Source organism: Poecilia reticulata, chromosome 19 (assembly GCF_904066995.2).
Source record: "Poecilia reticulata chromosome 19, P_reticulata-male-v2, whole genome shotgun sequence".
NCBI classification, from domain to species: domain Eukaryota; kingdom Metazoa; phylum Chordata; class Actinopteri; order Cyprinodontiformes; family Poeciliidae; genus Poecilia; species Poecilia reticulata.
In genome coordinates, this window is record NC_088848.1 from 20,753,791 (window position 1) to 20,769,757 (window position 15,967).

Consider the following 15,967-nt stretch of genomic DNA (forward strand, 5'->3'; position numbering starts at 1 on the left):
GATTTTAGACATTCATATAAGTTCCTCTATGGGTGACGTCTGTCAAAATGTTGCAGAAATGTCAGTACAGGTTCTTCTGAAACATTCGTCACATGTTTCTTCATCATAGTGCAGCAGTCTGGTCTCAGAGTAATTCGACATTTAATCCTACATTTTAATAGCACAGTGTGTTTAGGACTATTTCATACAGATGGTCAATATTAATACTTCACACAGTGACAATGAATTAAGTTTTGATATTCATTCCACCATCAAGTTTTTTTTTTTTTTCCGGATTCTAGTACGCCTCATTTAAGAATGTTTTATTAGCCATTATCAGCAAACTCGTGGGATTTATGTCAACTTCGTTCAATTTATTTGATTACCTCCATTTCAGAAATTATATTTTATCAGGGATTAGGGTTTGCAGAAATTGGGATTTAAACTTTTTAAATTAAAATGTTCTCTCAAAATACAGCTGTTTTGAAGGATTCAACTGAGAATACATTGTTCATAATTGAAGCAAACCGAGAATGAAGCTATTAAAGTTTCTCCTGGCAGGCTAGAAAAAATAATCAACAATGGGCTTATAAAACCCTTTCCCAGCTTAATCGTCTATTCTTTGTACTTTACATAACGATGGGACACAGGCTGGCCTTTTCATGCTGCTTCCACCCACCACTGATAAGCCAGCTAACAGTGGGGACGGCTTTTTAGGAAAAAACACATGAAAAAAAGAGAACAAAAACAAAAACGCTGTGGTTACCATGGAGGCGAAGGGCAGGGAGCTTCAAGGAAAAAGCAGCACAGGCAGAAGAAAACGAGAGATTTTAAATCGTAATATAAGACATAAATTTACTGAAATGACAAACAAAACATATGAAACTTTAATAATAATTTAATTATTACTATAGCTGGAAATATATGGGCTGCCGCTTGTAAAGTTACACAGAAAAAAAGTGAACAGCAACATTTTTTTTTTTTTAGGATGTCATGGGTTTAGGATGTGGGTTTTCATTTTCAAAGTTATATTGAATGTATAGTTAAAAATTATACATTTATTTCACAAGCTAAATATTTAGTTTACAAATAAAATAGTTAGCTTCCAAGTGTTATATTTCAGTTAGTAGGATAAATATTTAGGTTACAAATTAAACAAGTTCAAAGTAATGCATTTTTAGTTCACAAACTAAATATTTAGATCTAAATTAAATATTTATTTTAACTAAATATTTTTCTCCAAACTAAATATTAAATTTTCCAAACTCAACATTTAATTCTCAAGTTAAAAATGTATTTTCCAAACAAAATATTTTTGCTCAAAACTAAATATTTAGCAAGCAGGCTAAACACACGGCTGGTTACCAAATTACTTATGTTGTTAGCTAAATATTTTACTTGTAACTAATTGCTTAGGTCGATGCTAAATATTTAGCTAATATGCTAATCAGCTCATTGTTCTAATTAGCTGCGAGCTAATTAGCTCAAAATAAAAACTGGATTTTGCAGACTTCTATATGAACTTTGCTGGACACCACATTATTTTTCTCTCTCTAAATAAACCAGAATATTGTTGTTTATTTTTAATTGTGCAACTTGGTCCGCCATTTGTTTTTCCTTTTTCTTCCCCCACCCCGTCCATTCTACGTAAATATTTATCCAGTCGTGTGCCAGCAGACACCAGGTGTACATTACATTGATTTCTACTCTGCTGATAAGGGAATGTCTCAGAAAAACAAATCTTTCCTGCTGCAGGAAGGTTTTCATTGATTTAAAGATTTAGTGATCTCCCTCCCCTCATGGCCTTTGCGCGGGAGCATGTTGGTCAATAGAGGCCCCGCTGTATGTTTGTGCTTCCTGCCGCACTTCTTGAGTGTTTTTTTTTTACATTTAAGCAGAAATCCTAACCCATCAGGGTGTCCAGGTGCCATGGCAGCAGCTGTACAGCCTCGATACAAGCGCCTTAAAACCTTCAGCTTGCTGAAATATTACCGCTCCACATGGCCGATGATGTGTCTGTTAGAGATTAGGCAGCAGCCTGAGGTGATGTTATTTGGCTGCTTCCAGCACTTTCTACTCAGTGATTTGTTTCATTTGTTCTGATTATTCAAATTAAGCTGCAGACGGCTGTAATTACACCGAAAGACCAAACAAGCTCGGAACATTTTAGCATAATTAGCATTGAAAACTGGACACACCCACCATTGTGGGAGACAATAACGCTCCAATTAAATGTCAGCAGGGATGGCAGAAAAAAGAAGGTATTGCTCAAGAAGTATTTGGCATGACGACAATCACAGGACGACAGTAAGTTATCAATTAAGTCCCTGATGTGGATGGATGTAATTATAAGCTTTTATATTCTGAAAGGCAAACATGATTTTTGCCGGTGTATCATTAAACTACTTGAAAGCACATTAGTCTTGGCATGTTTAGAGGTTTCAGCTATGGAGACAAATAAATCATGGTACATAGCTGTGTGATGATGATAATAATGCTTTCACTCTTAATTAAACTGAAATATGTCAGTTTAACAAACTATCTTATGTAGCTATTCAAGCATGTGCTGAAAAGCATCGAGTCACTATATGACAATGGTGAAATCAGGCGACAATGACCTTTAATCATATTTACCTATGTACATTTAGACACATGCAGTTCAAGTGTGGTGTCATCAGTTTGTGGAGATTTTTAGAATAAAACAAAGCTAAAGATATTACAGCTCTGTTTTATCCCTTTTGACTTTTGCCCGTCACAGAACACATGTGGGAGATTTTAGTGTTACAGTAATACTGTCTGTTCTCTAGGGAGCAGAGAACACTGGACAGGAAGCAAAGCTGTGCCAACAGACTAGATGATAGTTTTTATCTTGTTTTAGCATGAGCATTTATTGAACCATCAGAAACAAGGACTGTACCATTAGATGACGCAGTATCACACCATAAATAAAAAAAAGAGGAATCCCACAAGGTTCAGTGTTGGGACACCAACTTTTTAGTTCAAGTCTAAAAGTCATTGAAGTGTCAGGATACAATCTATATTTCTACAGATGCTATTTTTTGTGACTGAAATTTTGTTGTAGAAATATTGTTGACGTAAAGGTAAACCTCAAAATGTTGATTTTTCCACTTTAATGAAACAACATTTATTATCTGACCATAAAAGGAAACATTTACTATGGGAGTAGATTAAATCCCAATATAAAATGTACCTGAACTTGTCTTAAGAGTAATTATACAATGAAAAGTATGCAAAAATATTGCAAACTTCAATAAAACAAAGTGTTTTGGAGATAGCATCTTATTTTTTTGCTGTCTGTTTTTAACTTTCTATATAAGGATTTTGGCAACACTAGTGTGACCAATTCTAAACCTTTGCTTTACTAAACAAAGCAGTATGAATATTATGTAATCTTTGCCATTACATTTTTTTATATCGGGTGACAAATCTAGCCACCAAGTTTGTGCTTGTGAGAGTCTCCTAGTTTGGAGACAGCAGGATTTCTGGAGAACAAAAAAGTGCAATTCCATAACATTTTAAACGACAATATGCAAGGTTAACATTAGCAGTCAGTGACTGTAAATGTTTATCCTTAGTATTTATCTGTGGAATAACCCCCGATGTCAAAGAAAATTTACTTATAAAAAGGGTCTCAGACAAATGCAAAGAGCCAAAAACATTTTACATTCTGGATAAAACATTTTCAAATGTTACAAAAAATAAGACGCATTTAAGCAAATGTAAAAAGTTGCAATTAAACGACCTTAAGGAGCTAAGTGGTTTGAGATGCAGCATAAGTGATAAAAGCAGCAAAGAAAGGCGGATAGAAGAGGGCCTTGGGCGTGCTTGTTGGCAACAGTGAAAAGAAGAGCGAGAGAGAAAAGGAAAGCCTGGGTGCCAGAGTGAGACAGTGGGAGATGGACAGCAGCGCGCACAACTCCTTTATCTCCCTATCATTTCGCTGCCCTTCAGCCTTCACCTCCAGCCTCAGCTGCTAATGGGTTCACACTATAGGAGACAGCCTTGTGCAGCAGCTTTGGAAAGCTGTGTAGTCGACACGAGTTTAAAATAAACTCATCTGTTAATCCACTTGGTGCAAGGTTTTTTCCCTGCTGAGGCACACTGGGATATTTCTCTCTAACAAGCAAAGAATTAGCATGAATTTTGCATTAGCTTAGCATGCGAGAGTAAACCGTGATGTAGTTTTGTATGCAGAAGTAAAAAGTGGTAGAATAATGTCTGCTTAAAAGCGCTGATGATTACAATTGTGTTATTTTTAACATTTAAATTTTAATATATGGACATGACTATTGGAAAGTTAGAAAGTGAGTCTTTAAAGCCAGTTGGGTTTTTCATGAACTCACATCAATGATTCACTCAGTTTACTTTAGCCAGAGATATTTCAAAATAAAAGGATGAGGAAGTTGGTTGGTCAGCTTTTTGAGTGTCTACCATTTGCTCGAAGCAAAATATAGAACATTAAATCATGCAGTTTAGTTTTTAAGTAAACATGTCTATTACACAGTGCAGCTTGTTCTTTTGCTTTTCAGCTTTTGTAAAGTGACCATATAAACTGCTAGTATTGGCTGGTTAATGAGTCTGGCTCCAGGTGGTAATAGTTTTATTTATTTTTACTTTTTGTCTAATTCAGTTAGTTTTAGTTTGTTTTTAGAGTGGTTTTGATGGTTTTTATTAGCCATCAGTAGTTTTTCCACACTTTGATTAATTTTTTGGTGGAGATTTCAAAAAGGTGTAAGTATCGTGTTGTGACTATGTATACACTGGTTGAGTAGTGAATACTCAACAGAAGATACTATTTCCAAAAGTGAACAGAGATGCGTTGACAACAGCACAACCTGGAGCCAAACTTCACCATCACTCTACTGTCCTTCTCCATAAAGACATCTTGTATAATGTACCTCAAATCTGTTTCCAAGCTCTGTCCTGAACAGGTGTTGTCTCCGACTGCCCCCGAAACAAAAACAGCCTGGTCAACAATCACAAACAAACAAACAAACAGCCTCCTACTGGGTTTGCATCTGCTCTGGCCATTGGGGCTGTTTTGTCCTGATGATGGGAACTAAACACACTCACTGCCTAACAGTGGAAACCTCAATGTGGAGCAGAGTCGATGCGTCTCACTGAAGACGTATCAGAGCCGTTCGCTGACATGAGGGGGAAAAAAGGATTAGTCTGCTGAAGGGAAGTAAATGAAAATTGAAGCGACGCTGCTTCTTAAATTTGAGTTATGATGGATTAAATTTGCTTCATATGCTTGATTTTTGTCCCAGAATTTAATCCATGGTTCAAAGGAACATTTTCCCACGAATGTGTTCTCTGGTTGTTGCAGAAATCATGCACACAACAGATCTGGCTCCATCTGAGGGTGGAAAGAGGAACAGCACTATGGACAGAAAACCATGAGTTTCTCAAACCTTATGTGGAACAAAGCAAACATGTGGAACATGGAGCTCTGCTCCAATATTAAACTTTTAGCTTAGTGCTAAATTCAAAATGGAATGGAAAATTAACAAGCACCATCATTCTGAATACATCATTTGGCTGTGTAAATTTGGTGGCGTATCATGCTGTGGGAACAGGAAAGCTGGCTGGAGTGGATGGAACGATGGAGGGAACTAAATAAATAGCAATCCTTTGCTAAATAGTTGAGATCAAACCATAGCCACTCGTTGGAATGTCCCAGTCAAAGTCCAGACCTAAGCTGAACTGATGATCTGAGGCAAAAGATGGAAATAACTGATGATCCCCATCCAATCTGACTGAGCGGGAGATATTTTGTAGAAAATAGGACAAAGAAAAAAAAGCACAAAAAAATCTTATCACATGAAATCCCAATAACATACTCTGAGGTTTGGAGTTATGATGCAACAAACTCTGACTAAAGCTTTCGCAATAAATTAATCACACAATAAACTAAAATGTTTGATAATTTCCATTGTGATGATGAATAGTTTTTGAAGGGCAGTTTTGTTTACAGACTTTATAATCCATTTCATTTATGGGTTCAGTTGTAAGTAGTTTTATTTCAGTTTTATTCATCGTTTTTTAGACATTTTGAAAATCTAAAATGCCTTAAAGTTCCAGTGGTACGTGTTCTTAACAAAATTAAAGTTTATTGATCTTCGAGAAGGTAAGCTTTATCATCATATTACTTGAAAATGGTCTTAAAACAATATTATCGTTTATCGCGATTAATTCTGGGACAATTTATAGGCAGCAAAATGTGTTATGGTGACGGGTGTGAATGTAGAAAACTTCACGCATTTAAGCATATACTAAATAACGAGCATCCATGGACACTGCAGTCTCTCTCACACATGCACACACACCCCCACACACACACACGCACACACACACTTATTTACATGTGAGACTCTCCTACAATGACCATGTCCTGCTCTCATCTCTGCTCCGTGTTCATCAAAGGAGAGAAACGCGCCGAGCAGAGAGGAGAGCAGCACCAAATGGGACAGGAAATGGCTGCAGAATAACGGAGGAGAAGACTTCACACACCAGAGATTGGGACTACAAAGAGATCCGTCTATTAGCGGCAGCACGCGCTCTTATCTGCGCGGCCCATGCTGCTCGCCTTCGTCACCTCCCTCATTTGCTGCCGTTGTTGTGATCCTCACTCAGTGGCCTTGTTGTTCATTATCTGATGCTGGTGGGGGAGTGTCAGCGCGCTTGCAAACAGCTAAGGAGGGGAAAAAAAGCTGTTGCACGCGTTAAAATATGTCGGTTGCAAATTGAAGCCTTCGGAGGCTTCAAGAAAACAATTTACAAAAGAGGAAGGACCGATGGTCAGAGATGCTGCAATAACTAATGATCCACAGTAGTTAGGATCTCCCAGCTGTTTTTGATCAGGCATACAGCTTACCTACTGTGAAGTTAATATGCTATTAACCTCATGAACTCTTCGCCAAAGAGAAAGAAAACAATCTGCTGGTAAATAACGAGTTTTGCCCAAATAACACTATGTGACGTTCAGGCTTGTGGATTTAAAACCATTTTGAAATGGAATACTACCAACGAGAAAGAGAGAGAGAGAGAGAAAGAGGAAGAAAGTGGGAGACAAACATCTTTCCAGGTGATTGATCTTACCCTGATGTTGTCAAAGGACGCTCTGTTGGTGACGTCATACAGAAGCAGCAGAGCTGGGAGGAAAGAGACAAGAAAATAAAAAGAGAAATTGTTTTATATTTAGCTTTATTTTTAAAAACCCAACAAACCCTGCAGAGGAACTCCAGTCAAGTTTTTATGTAGTTTCTGCCAGATGGCGACTAATTCATCTCAGATGTTAAAAAGTGATTGTGAAACGGACATCGCACCACTGGGAGAGGATTTATTAAATGAGGGAACAAAGATAAAACAAGTCATGATGAGTGAATCTGGAACCGTTTACCTTCAGTTTCTTTCATCGGATCTGCTACTCGTTAAACGTCGACATCTTAACATGTTTATAGCTCGTGTTTTTTAGTCATTTATATTTGAAAGTTGCTATCTGCTACAACGTAGAATCACACCACTCAGAGCCTAACCTCATGTGGTGAGGTAACCACATAAGAAAAAAAAAAAAGTCTATAACCCGCCTTCTGAATAACAATTTACAGAAATGTGCACAGGTAAAACGCAGAGATAAAAAGAAAAAAAAAATGTAAATAATTACAGTGTTGGCTGAGGAAAGTGCTGAACTCTGCTCTTTAGCGCAGCATTAGTCTGCTTGCTGACAACATAACTGCACATGTGAATCCTAATGAGCTCCAGCAGCGCCGCGCCGCCACAGAGAATAATATCACCTCAGGCGTGTTTTTAGTGGAGAGATGTGGGCATTATGAAGCTCTGCAGGACAGGAGAAAATCATTACACCTACAAGGCCCATTTTACCTCATTTTCACAGATGGCTTAACCTTCGACTGGAAAATTTGCCCTTAAGCTATTACCTCCACAACACTTCACCACTTCCTGCCGCATGTAATCCCCACAGTCCTCGTCTCCGTTACATATGTGTCACTGTCCTGTCCTGTTTTTTCACTTTTCCCCTCCGTACTCAACCCTCTTTTACATCTCAGCCGGAGCTGCTACGTCTCCAGATCCAAACTGAATTAAACGTTTCGCTTGCGTATTCCAGCCAGGCATGTCTGTGAAGGGCGTTTAATGAGCGGTAATCACTGAGTGCTGTCTGAGCGTGTCAAACCAAGAAACAGAGGATGAGGGGGACAGTGGAAGGTATCCAGAAGGAGCGGGAAGATGTGACCGACGAGTTAATTTCCTCTCTCAGTGCTCCTGTGGTGGACTGCCACTGTAAGGCGATCACAGCAAACCACAAGGAGTCCATACACACACATGCATACACACAAAATCCAATTAGAAAGACAAAAGGAAGGAGAAAACATTGTCAAAAATAAAGCCCCAACACCTCGAAGTTGAAGGCTTTAGTTAAGCCGGTCAACAGTTTTCTCCTGTGGGAATGAGTCATTATTTCACAACGTGGGACTCTGTTTTTAATCAAGCACATTTCTTCGTTTCGGAAGGTGTTGCGATGTTTTATCGGTAAACTGTACGAGGTCGGAGCCTGGATAATTATTCCCACATAATAGCCGAGTGTTTCTTGTGAACTCTCCATCTGCCAATTAGTGAGTCTGCAAACTCGGTGCTGAAAACACACCAAACATCAACACGCAAAAAAGCTGTGTAAGTAGGGGTGTTTAAAAAAAAAACGCCCGCCCTAAATGAGTCAGCTAAATGCAGCATGTGGAATTTAATCAAGACCCTGAGAAGTACGAGCTACCAGTGAGAAAACTGTGTAAACCTGCTGAAGAACCAAACTGGTCTGGACCAGAGAGTCCAATTCAGCTTTACGACTGAGGTCGACCAAACGAGATGACTGGAGCGTATTTGAAGTTGAAGGCATGTAAGAAGAACATTTTTTTAAAAGTTCACAGCTAAAGTAAGTGTGAAATACTCCACTGGTGTGAAAGTGCACATGCCAGAACGCATGGCTGCAGGATTTGTTCTACGGTAAAACGTGTGTGCCGCTTAACCTTTCAGTTTAACACGTCTGTTATGGAATATGGATGTGTTGCATGAGCCACATCCATATTCAGAGACGGTTTGTCGGAGGCAGAAACACATTTGATGCAGAACGGACCTGTAAGGTGAAGAACATGCTAGAATCACAGTATCCTGACACTGTAAGCCCTACAGCGGATTCAAGGAGTCTTGGCGGACTCATCTACACAGTGACGCAGAACCGTCTAAACACAGAAATCATCCCCAATCAACATCCGAGAATACCGGCAGTCTCCGTACAGCGGTCTCGTGTAAACATCTAAAAGGGCCAAGGACATTTTGATTTGTTTGTTAAAGTACTACATCAAACAAAAACAAAGCCTTGCTGTTTTAGTTTTTACATTTATTGCTCAAAAGAAAGAAAATACAATAATTTCTACCCATTTTGGTCTCAGCCAATCAGTTTGGCTGCAGCAAGTTTTGAGCTGGATGAGAAATTTGGCAACTATTGGTCAAGGAGCATCTTCAGAGTGCTTGTCCACAAACAAAGGTCATGCGGTAATTCATTCAGCACATAGGCCTGGTTAGGTTTACTCATTTGGGATAGTATAATTTCTTTGTATGTAGCTGAGTTGAACTTTACATACTCTGAAATCAAAACTGAATAAAAACATAGCTAATGTCTAAGTACTTTTACCTTTCTGGGTTAGGAGGTTGATCAGTGTGGAAAGCTACTGAGTACAGATTTTTATCCAAAGGTAAAATCTTTCCTGAGATTCTGCTTAAGAACAAACCAAAGAAACCATAAGATGATGTGGTATCTAAAATACTCAAGACTTGTTTCTAATTGACACTCTGACATATAAAGACTTAATTGCTTAAAATGTTCTGTTTAGGCTGAAGTCTTTTCTATGAAGCACATATTTGTACAAGTATCATTAGGTCAAATGTATGAAATCCAGTAATCTGTTGACTCTGTTTCATAGCTATGATACTTGATACTGAACTCTGAGCCAATACAAAAGACCAAAAACTAGACGTTGAGCAGACGGTCCAAGCAGAGTGTTTACATATTGAGTTCAGGGCAGTGATCTGTGTGTCTGATCTGGGCGTGAACCTGTGGAGAGGTAAACACGAGAAGAAATGCCTGAATGGTCAACCACTCCCTTAATAAATCCACAGGCTTTATTAAGGGACCAACAAACAGAGTGATGTTGACTGGTGACCAACATGGTTTTCCTCCCTTTGCCCCCTCATCTTTCCAGCTGCTGTTGTCATTCACTGTTAAACAGAGTCTCCTGTTTAACAGTGGGCGGCAAGTCTTCATCCTGCCGTGTCAGTTTTTACAGAACAGTGGATCAATCATAATAGAGTTAAAACTCCCCTCACAGCTGCAGCTCAATGCATTACTGAGGTTCAAAATGTTACACTATCAAGCTTGGTTCCATGACGTGCGTTCAGACGTTGTGTTAAACTCTAACTTTCCATTTTCCTTTAATAAAGTAGAAGTCGGATGTTTTTTCTTCTTGTGTTTTCTGCATCCAGGTGTCTTATTGATGATGTGAGATGGAGAAGAAGCTTTATACCTTGTCCTATTTATATCCAATTCTTTTCCATTTGTCTCTAATGTTTTGCTTCCCCCCCCCCATCACTCTTCACCTTGTTTCTAAATGATTCATGTTTCTTAATTCCTCTCTGCCATCGACACACCCAAGAGTAAAGCTAAGCTCTACACATAAAACTGAAATGAGATTGTTTGTCATTAAATCCCACTAAACATTTAGAGAGGTTGATAAGCTAGGAATACAAAAGCAATTCAATTAGTAATAAGGCATTACTTTTTTCTATTTGAAAAGTTTACATGCCTCGACATGCACTACTTTGGTCCAATGTGAAAATATGATCATCTCCATCCTGAGAAGTGGAGTGGTTCGACATTTGACCTTTTGTGATATTGAAAATCAGGAAAAAAAGACAACAGAGGTGAAGGAGACGGATACTACTGTCCAAAAATAACCTAACTGCCCATCTAGAGTTAATCAACTCAATTGGTTGCCATCACCATCTACAGTAACTCTTTGACGACTTTGAATTGATGAGCTACAACAACATTTAATTTCCCTTTGGGATCAATAAAGTATTTTTGAATTGAAGTTGCATGAATTAAGTTATTGACTGAGTTTTACAACCGAGTCCTTCAAAAGTGTCAACATCTTTGATGCTTCTCTGCATGCGGACACTCTCCTTTCTTTTGGCTGGTCAGCAGAACACAGACGAATGGAATACAAATTGACATGGATGAAAGAAGCAGCTTTTCACAGCATTTTTATGGAATTGTTGCCGTCGTGTAGCTCATAAAAAATGGAAAATAAACAGACGTTTGAAACCGGTTCACTCGTTTGAAGGTTGGAAGCGTTTTACTGGGGCCTCGGTGGGATTAGAAGTCCCAATTTTCTGTCAATTTATTGTCACATAAATTAAAAAGTCATTACATTAGTGACTGCACCAAAGGGAACCTGACATTTGACACTGCTGCTGTGGAAGAAGCATGTCAGAAATGCCAGCATGGGATGAATGTTTATTTGGCCTGTACTTTATGCCGTAACATTTATAGAACTGCTGGCAGCTTCATCAGCCGAGTGGCAAATAGTGTCGAAGCAGATGAGGAATCCATGAGAACCATTACAATAGATGCTCTAGATATCAAGTTGTAGATAAAAGAGTAGAACAGTCTCTATGATGTGGATTTTATGGATTTTTTTTTTCCATTGGTCCCCCAACAGCGAGCTTGAAGGAACTGGGGGCCACACTGGTTAAAAGTGAAGTATTGCAAATTTCTACAATACAAGGACCAATAGCAGGAAAAAAGGTTTATAATCACCACATGGAGGATGTCGTTAGATATATAGAAACTTTATTAATCCCTTTGGGATTTACCCTCAGGGAAATTGTAGGACATTGTTAGGACAGGCAAATGGTTTCATTTTGTCAACTAAAGATTAAATGTCAGCCACTGGATCATGCGTCTTCAGAGACTGAAGGGGTGGAGAGGCAGAAACAAAGTCACGACATATTGATGGACAAATGCTTCCTGACATTATTGACCTTGATCACAAAAAAAGCACATAAATAAAAACTTTGAGTAATTGCTGTCATCTTTAGAGGACACTGGTACTGTAGGAGTCACAGGAAAAAGAAGACAGTTTATAGTTTCAGACAGGAACTTAGGAAGTTTCTCTTATTTAAGAAATGTGATTTAAGCACTATTCCAATCTGGTTGTTTTTATGGATTTATTTACAATAAAATAAAATAAAAAAGACCCCTGAGGTGGAGCCTGTGAAGGTTAGATGCTCAACTTGTTCTACCTTATGACAATTTTGGATTTCTGAATGGATTCATTTCAACCCGTTACCCTCCCTCACCTGTGGTGGCACTGCACCAAGAACCACTGAAGGAAACGATACAAAAACATCAGACACCGAACTGAACTTCCTTCACAAAATGGAAACAAAATTGAGTGGCGTCAGATTTCTCTTTGGTAAAAGACAACAAAGATTTATCCCTCTAGCGAGGAACACATGTATGGTTTGGTTTTATTTATCCAGAAGGCCTCGTGCTTTAAACTGCTTCCTGCTTTTGGAGCCGTTTCTGGTCTACTTGGTATTCGAACTGCTCCAGAGTTCACTTCAACCAGTTTTCAGAGTTCGCTCTTTTGTCTCTGCATCAGAGTTTGATTACACATCGACACCTCCCCAAACGAATCGGACTTTCTGGGCAAATGAACTAAACGAGGTTGATGTGAATACATGAGGCATCAATTCTTTACCTTTATTTATAAGATATGGACGCATCTACTGGAAAACCTTGGTTTGTTAAACTGATACAAACCACTGAAAGATATAACAAATACAGCTTAAAACAAAGAAAGTAGTCTGATACAAATGTTCATCTGTTGATTAAAATCATCTAATTATTGCTTTTTCTGACAGCCTGAAATGTAAGGTCAAAACTCTTGTCTGAAAAGGAAGTACTCCCATTAGACGGACAAGATAGGTCAACATCAGATCATGGTGCAACAGAATTGCTTCATTCTTTAGAATGGTTGTTTCCCCTCCTGAACTCTGTACAAGACGTTAATCTAAACTTATTCTGACATGTCTGTTGAGTTGACATGGCGCGCTGATGAAATCTCTAAAAACCATTCCAACCGATCCGATTCCCATTCAGACACAAAACCCAAGAGAGGTCTCTTTGATTCCCTTTTATGACGTTTTATAACCCTGGAACTGCAGAAATACACTTCTAGACATGCAATTAAAAGAAGGAACATGATTTCTAATGTCTTTTTAAATTAAAAATTAGTGTCCTACAACACACTTAACAATACGAAATGGTCCCAACTCGGTAGGATTACAATGAAAGCGACGTCTAGTTTAGATGTATTTAGAGAGCCATTACCAGTTTCTTTACAACACGGGGAACAAAGAGCGAGCAGTGGGGCCATTACCGCAAAATGAAGCAGCAGGAGTCCTTCTTCTCAATATTGTCTAAAACACTCAATCGTGAAGCGCCATTTGGAGGCATAATTTGTAACGAAGTCATTACCTGTTTCACAAAAATCAATTTTCACACTCCATTTCTTCTGCCTCGTGATCTTTTTAGTGACGAGGGTTTCTTCGAGCGTCTTGTTTGGAAAGGAGACATTTAGGCCACAAATTGTTTTTGAATCTTAACGTAGTTTGTGCTTTTTCCATTCTTTAGAGTCTAAACTTAAGGAATAATTAATCTGAAGGGGAAATATTAACTCATTATCCTGAAATGCAAACTTTTATTTCGAGGTAATTTCTTTTACTCTACTTTCCGCTAAAGGAAAAGTTGAAAATCATTCAAAGAGGAACATTTAGTGCTTTTCACAGAATACTGTGTTCCTTTGTATTAGACAATTATATTCCAATCACACAGTCAAAAAGGTACACGGTTTCATATTTAAATTCTTCTAAAATGTCACCATTGTTCTCTTTAAAATAATGACCCTTCTGAGTTTTCCTTCTCTGCTCTCGGATTTCTTCCCTCCGTCTAATTTTGCCCCCAAATCGTCCCCGTTCCCAGGTAACGCAGCTCCTCCTAACTCGTCCCACCTACAGAGCGTGCTTCCTCTACTCATATTTCGCAGCCTGTGGTTTCAGTTCACGCTGTGGAAATGACAAACTGTCAGCTCCAGTCAACGAGGAGCGGTGGAGCTGGGCGGTGAGAGGGCTGCAGGTGTGCCGTGAGTGTGCAGCTGGGTTCTGGACCTGTCCAGACCTCGCCGGTGCCCTGCACCAGATGGGCCTGGCAGATTGCGCTGGGCTGACTCCAGCCTCAGACAGCCAGGATCTTCCTGCTCCCACATTACGGGCTTAATGAATGTAACGCTCTAGCACAAATCCGTGCTAAAAATACACCCAGTGGTCTCCGTGGGGGCAAAAGTGGCCATAGGAAAGAAGATTTGATGAATCTCAAAACATGATCTTATCTGCTGGATTAATCTCTTATCTGTTAAATTAACTTTTCTCACATGTTTTCTACAGCACAACCTTTACATTTCAAGTCAAAGGTAGCAGCTCCTGCCACAGTAGTAAACTTACTTGTTCAATTGTCAGATTTTATAGAAAAATCAACAAATGTGTACTTTAAGATGAAATACTACATTTATGTCTGAAAATAAAAACTCTCACTACAATATAAGAGAGAAACAAATATTTAATTGGGACCAAACAAATTTGCCCATTTAAGTTAAACTACTGAAATATTCTATGCCTATTTAAATGCAGAGTGTATATATATTCAATAAATTCCAGTCACTGTTATTTCTTAATGGATCACTCAGTTTAAAGTGCATGTATTTTAAGTATCATTTTATAGTACAATCAATCAAGTAACTATGTTATCTTCAACCGTTATAGAAATGCTGAATATATCAAACGTAACTTAACAGAATTTGATGCTTTGAAATTAGGATCTGTCCCTTTAAGAAGCCTTGGCACAGTCCAACACTCCGCCTCCAGGAAGTCATCACAACATCTCTCCAACGTTTTTACCAGTGTTGCACTGAGAAGTTGCTCCTATAATGAGGTCAGCAGATGTGAAGCTCCACCAGGGGTTTGCTAATCCAACGCATAATATTGGAAACTCGTGTCAATTCACACCCCAAATCAGATGGACTTTTCAAGACCCCCAGACTTCGCTAATATGAGCCAATATATAAAAGATATTGAGACATGAGTTTTAAACTAGTCACGAAGATGCTAATGAAGCTCTCTATATAGTCAAAACTGATTTAGTACTGAGGAACTTCACAGATATCTGTTCAGAAAAAGCTAGTGGTAAAAATCTCAACAGCTTCTAGTGTAAAAGTTAAAAGAAAATGGTCATAGTGAAGCCTTTGAACATGAGAGAAGGATTTGAATGTAAACTGTGTTGATCTGTCACAAAACGTAACAGAACAAACCTCAGAATGTCAGAGGTAATTTCCTGGTGATTTTTAACTCGCACTAGCTATAAGGCTCTGTTCACACCTCACTAGAACAAAGAAATTAGTTCCTTTACACGAGCCTCCAAGAACAAGAACAAATCTCTTGGTAGCCAGGTCATTTCATGCTTCACAGGAGCTGCAGAGCACAACTCAAAAGAACTCTTTTTGCCTTTTCCATTGCAGAAAAACACTCAGTACTAGACACACCACGCAGGAAATACTGTAAGTTCTGACCATAATGTCTCAAGAATGAGCTGCAAGAACAAATAAGGGACAATGGCATACATACACAGCTATGTGTGATATACAAAACCCATGGCTACAGAGACAGAATATGGAACTACATTTCATCCAATAACACCAGGAGTACTTCATAATACAAAACATTTATTGGAAGCAGCCAGTGGCTTCAAGTGGTTTTAATAAGTGGGAAAATCGCTCAT

General features: G+C 38.6%; 1 protein-coding gene across 2 annotated transcripts in view; it reads right to left on the reverse strand.

The window, feature by feature from the left end:
* rab26 (RAB26, member RAS oncogene family) overlaps window positions 1–15,967 on the reverse strand; it is an 86,492-nt gene that overhangs the window by 23,320 nt on the left and 47,205 nt on the right. For both annotated transcript variants that reach the window (XM_081601034.1, XM_008437961.3), the window contains one exon: window positions 7,102–7,154. In XM_081601034.1, coding sequence (XP_081457160.1) covers window positions 7,102–7,154 — 53 coding nt within the window. The remainder of the gene's footprint in view (window positions 1–7,101; window positions 7,155–15,967) is intronic.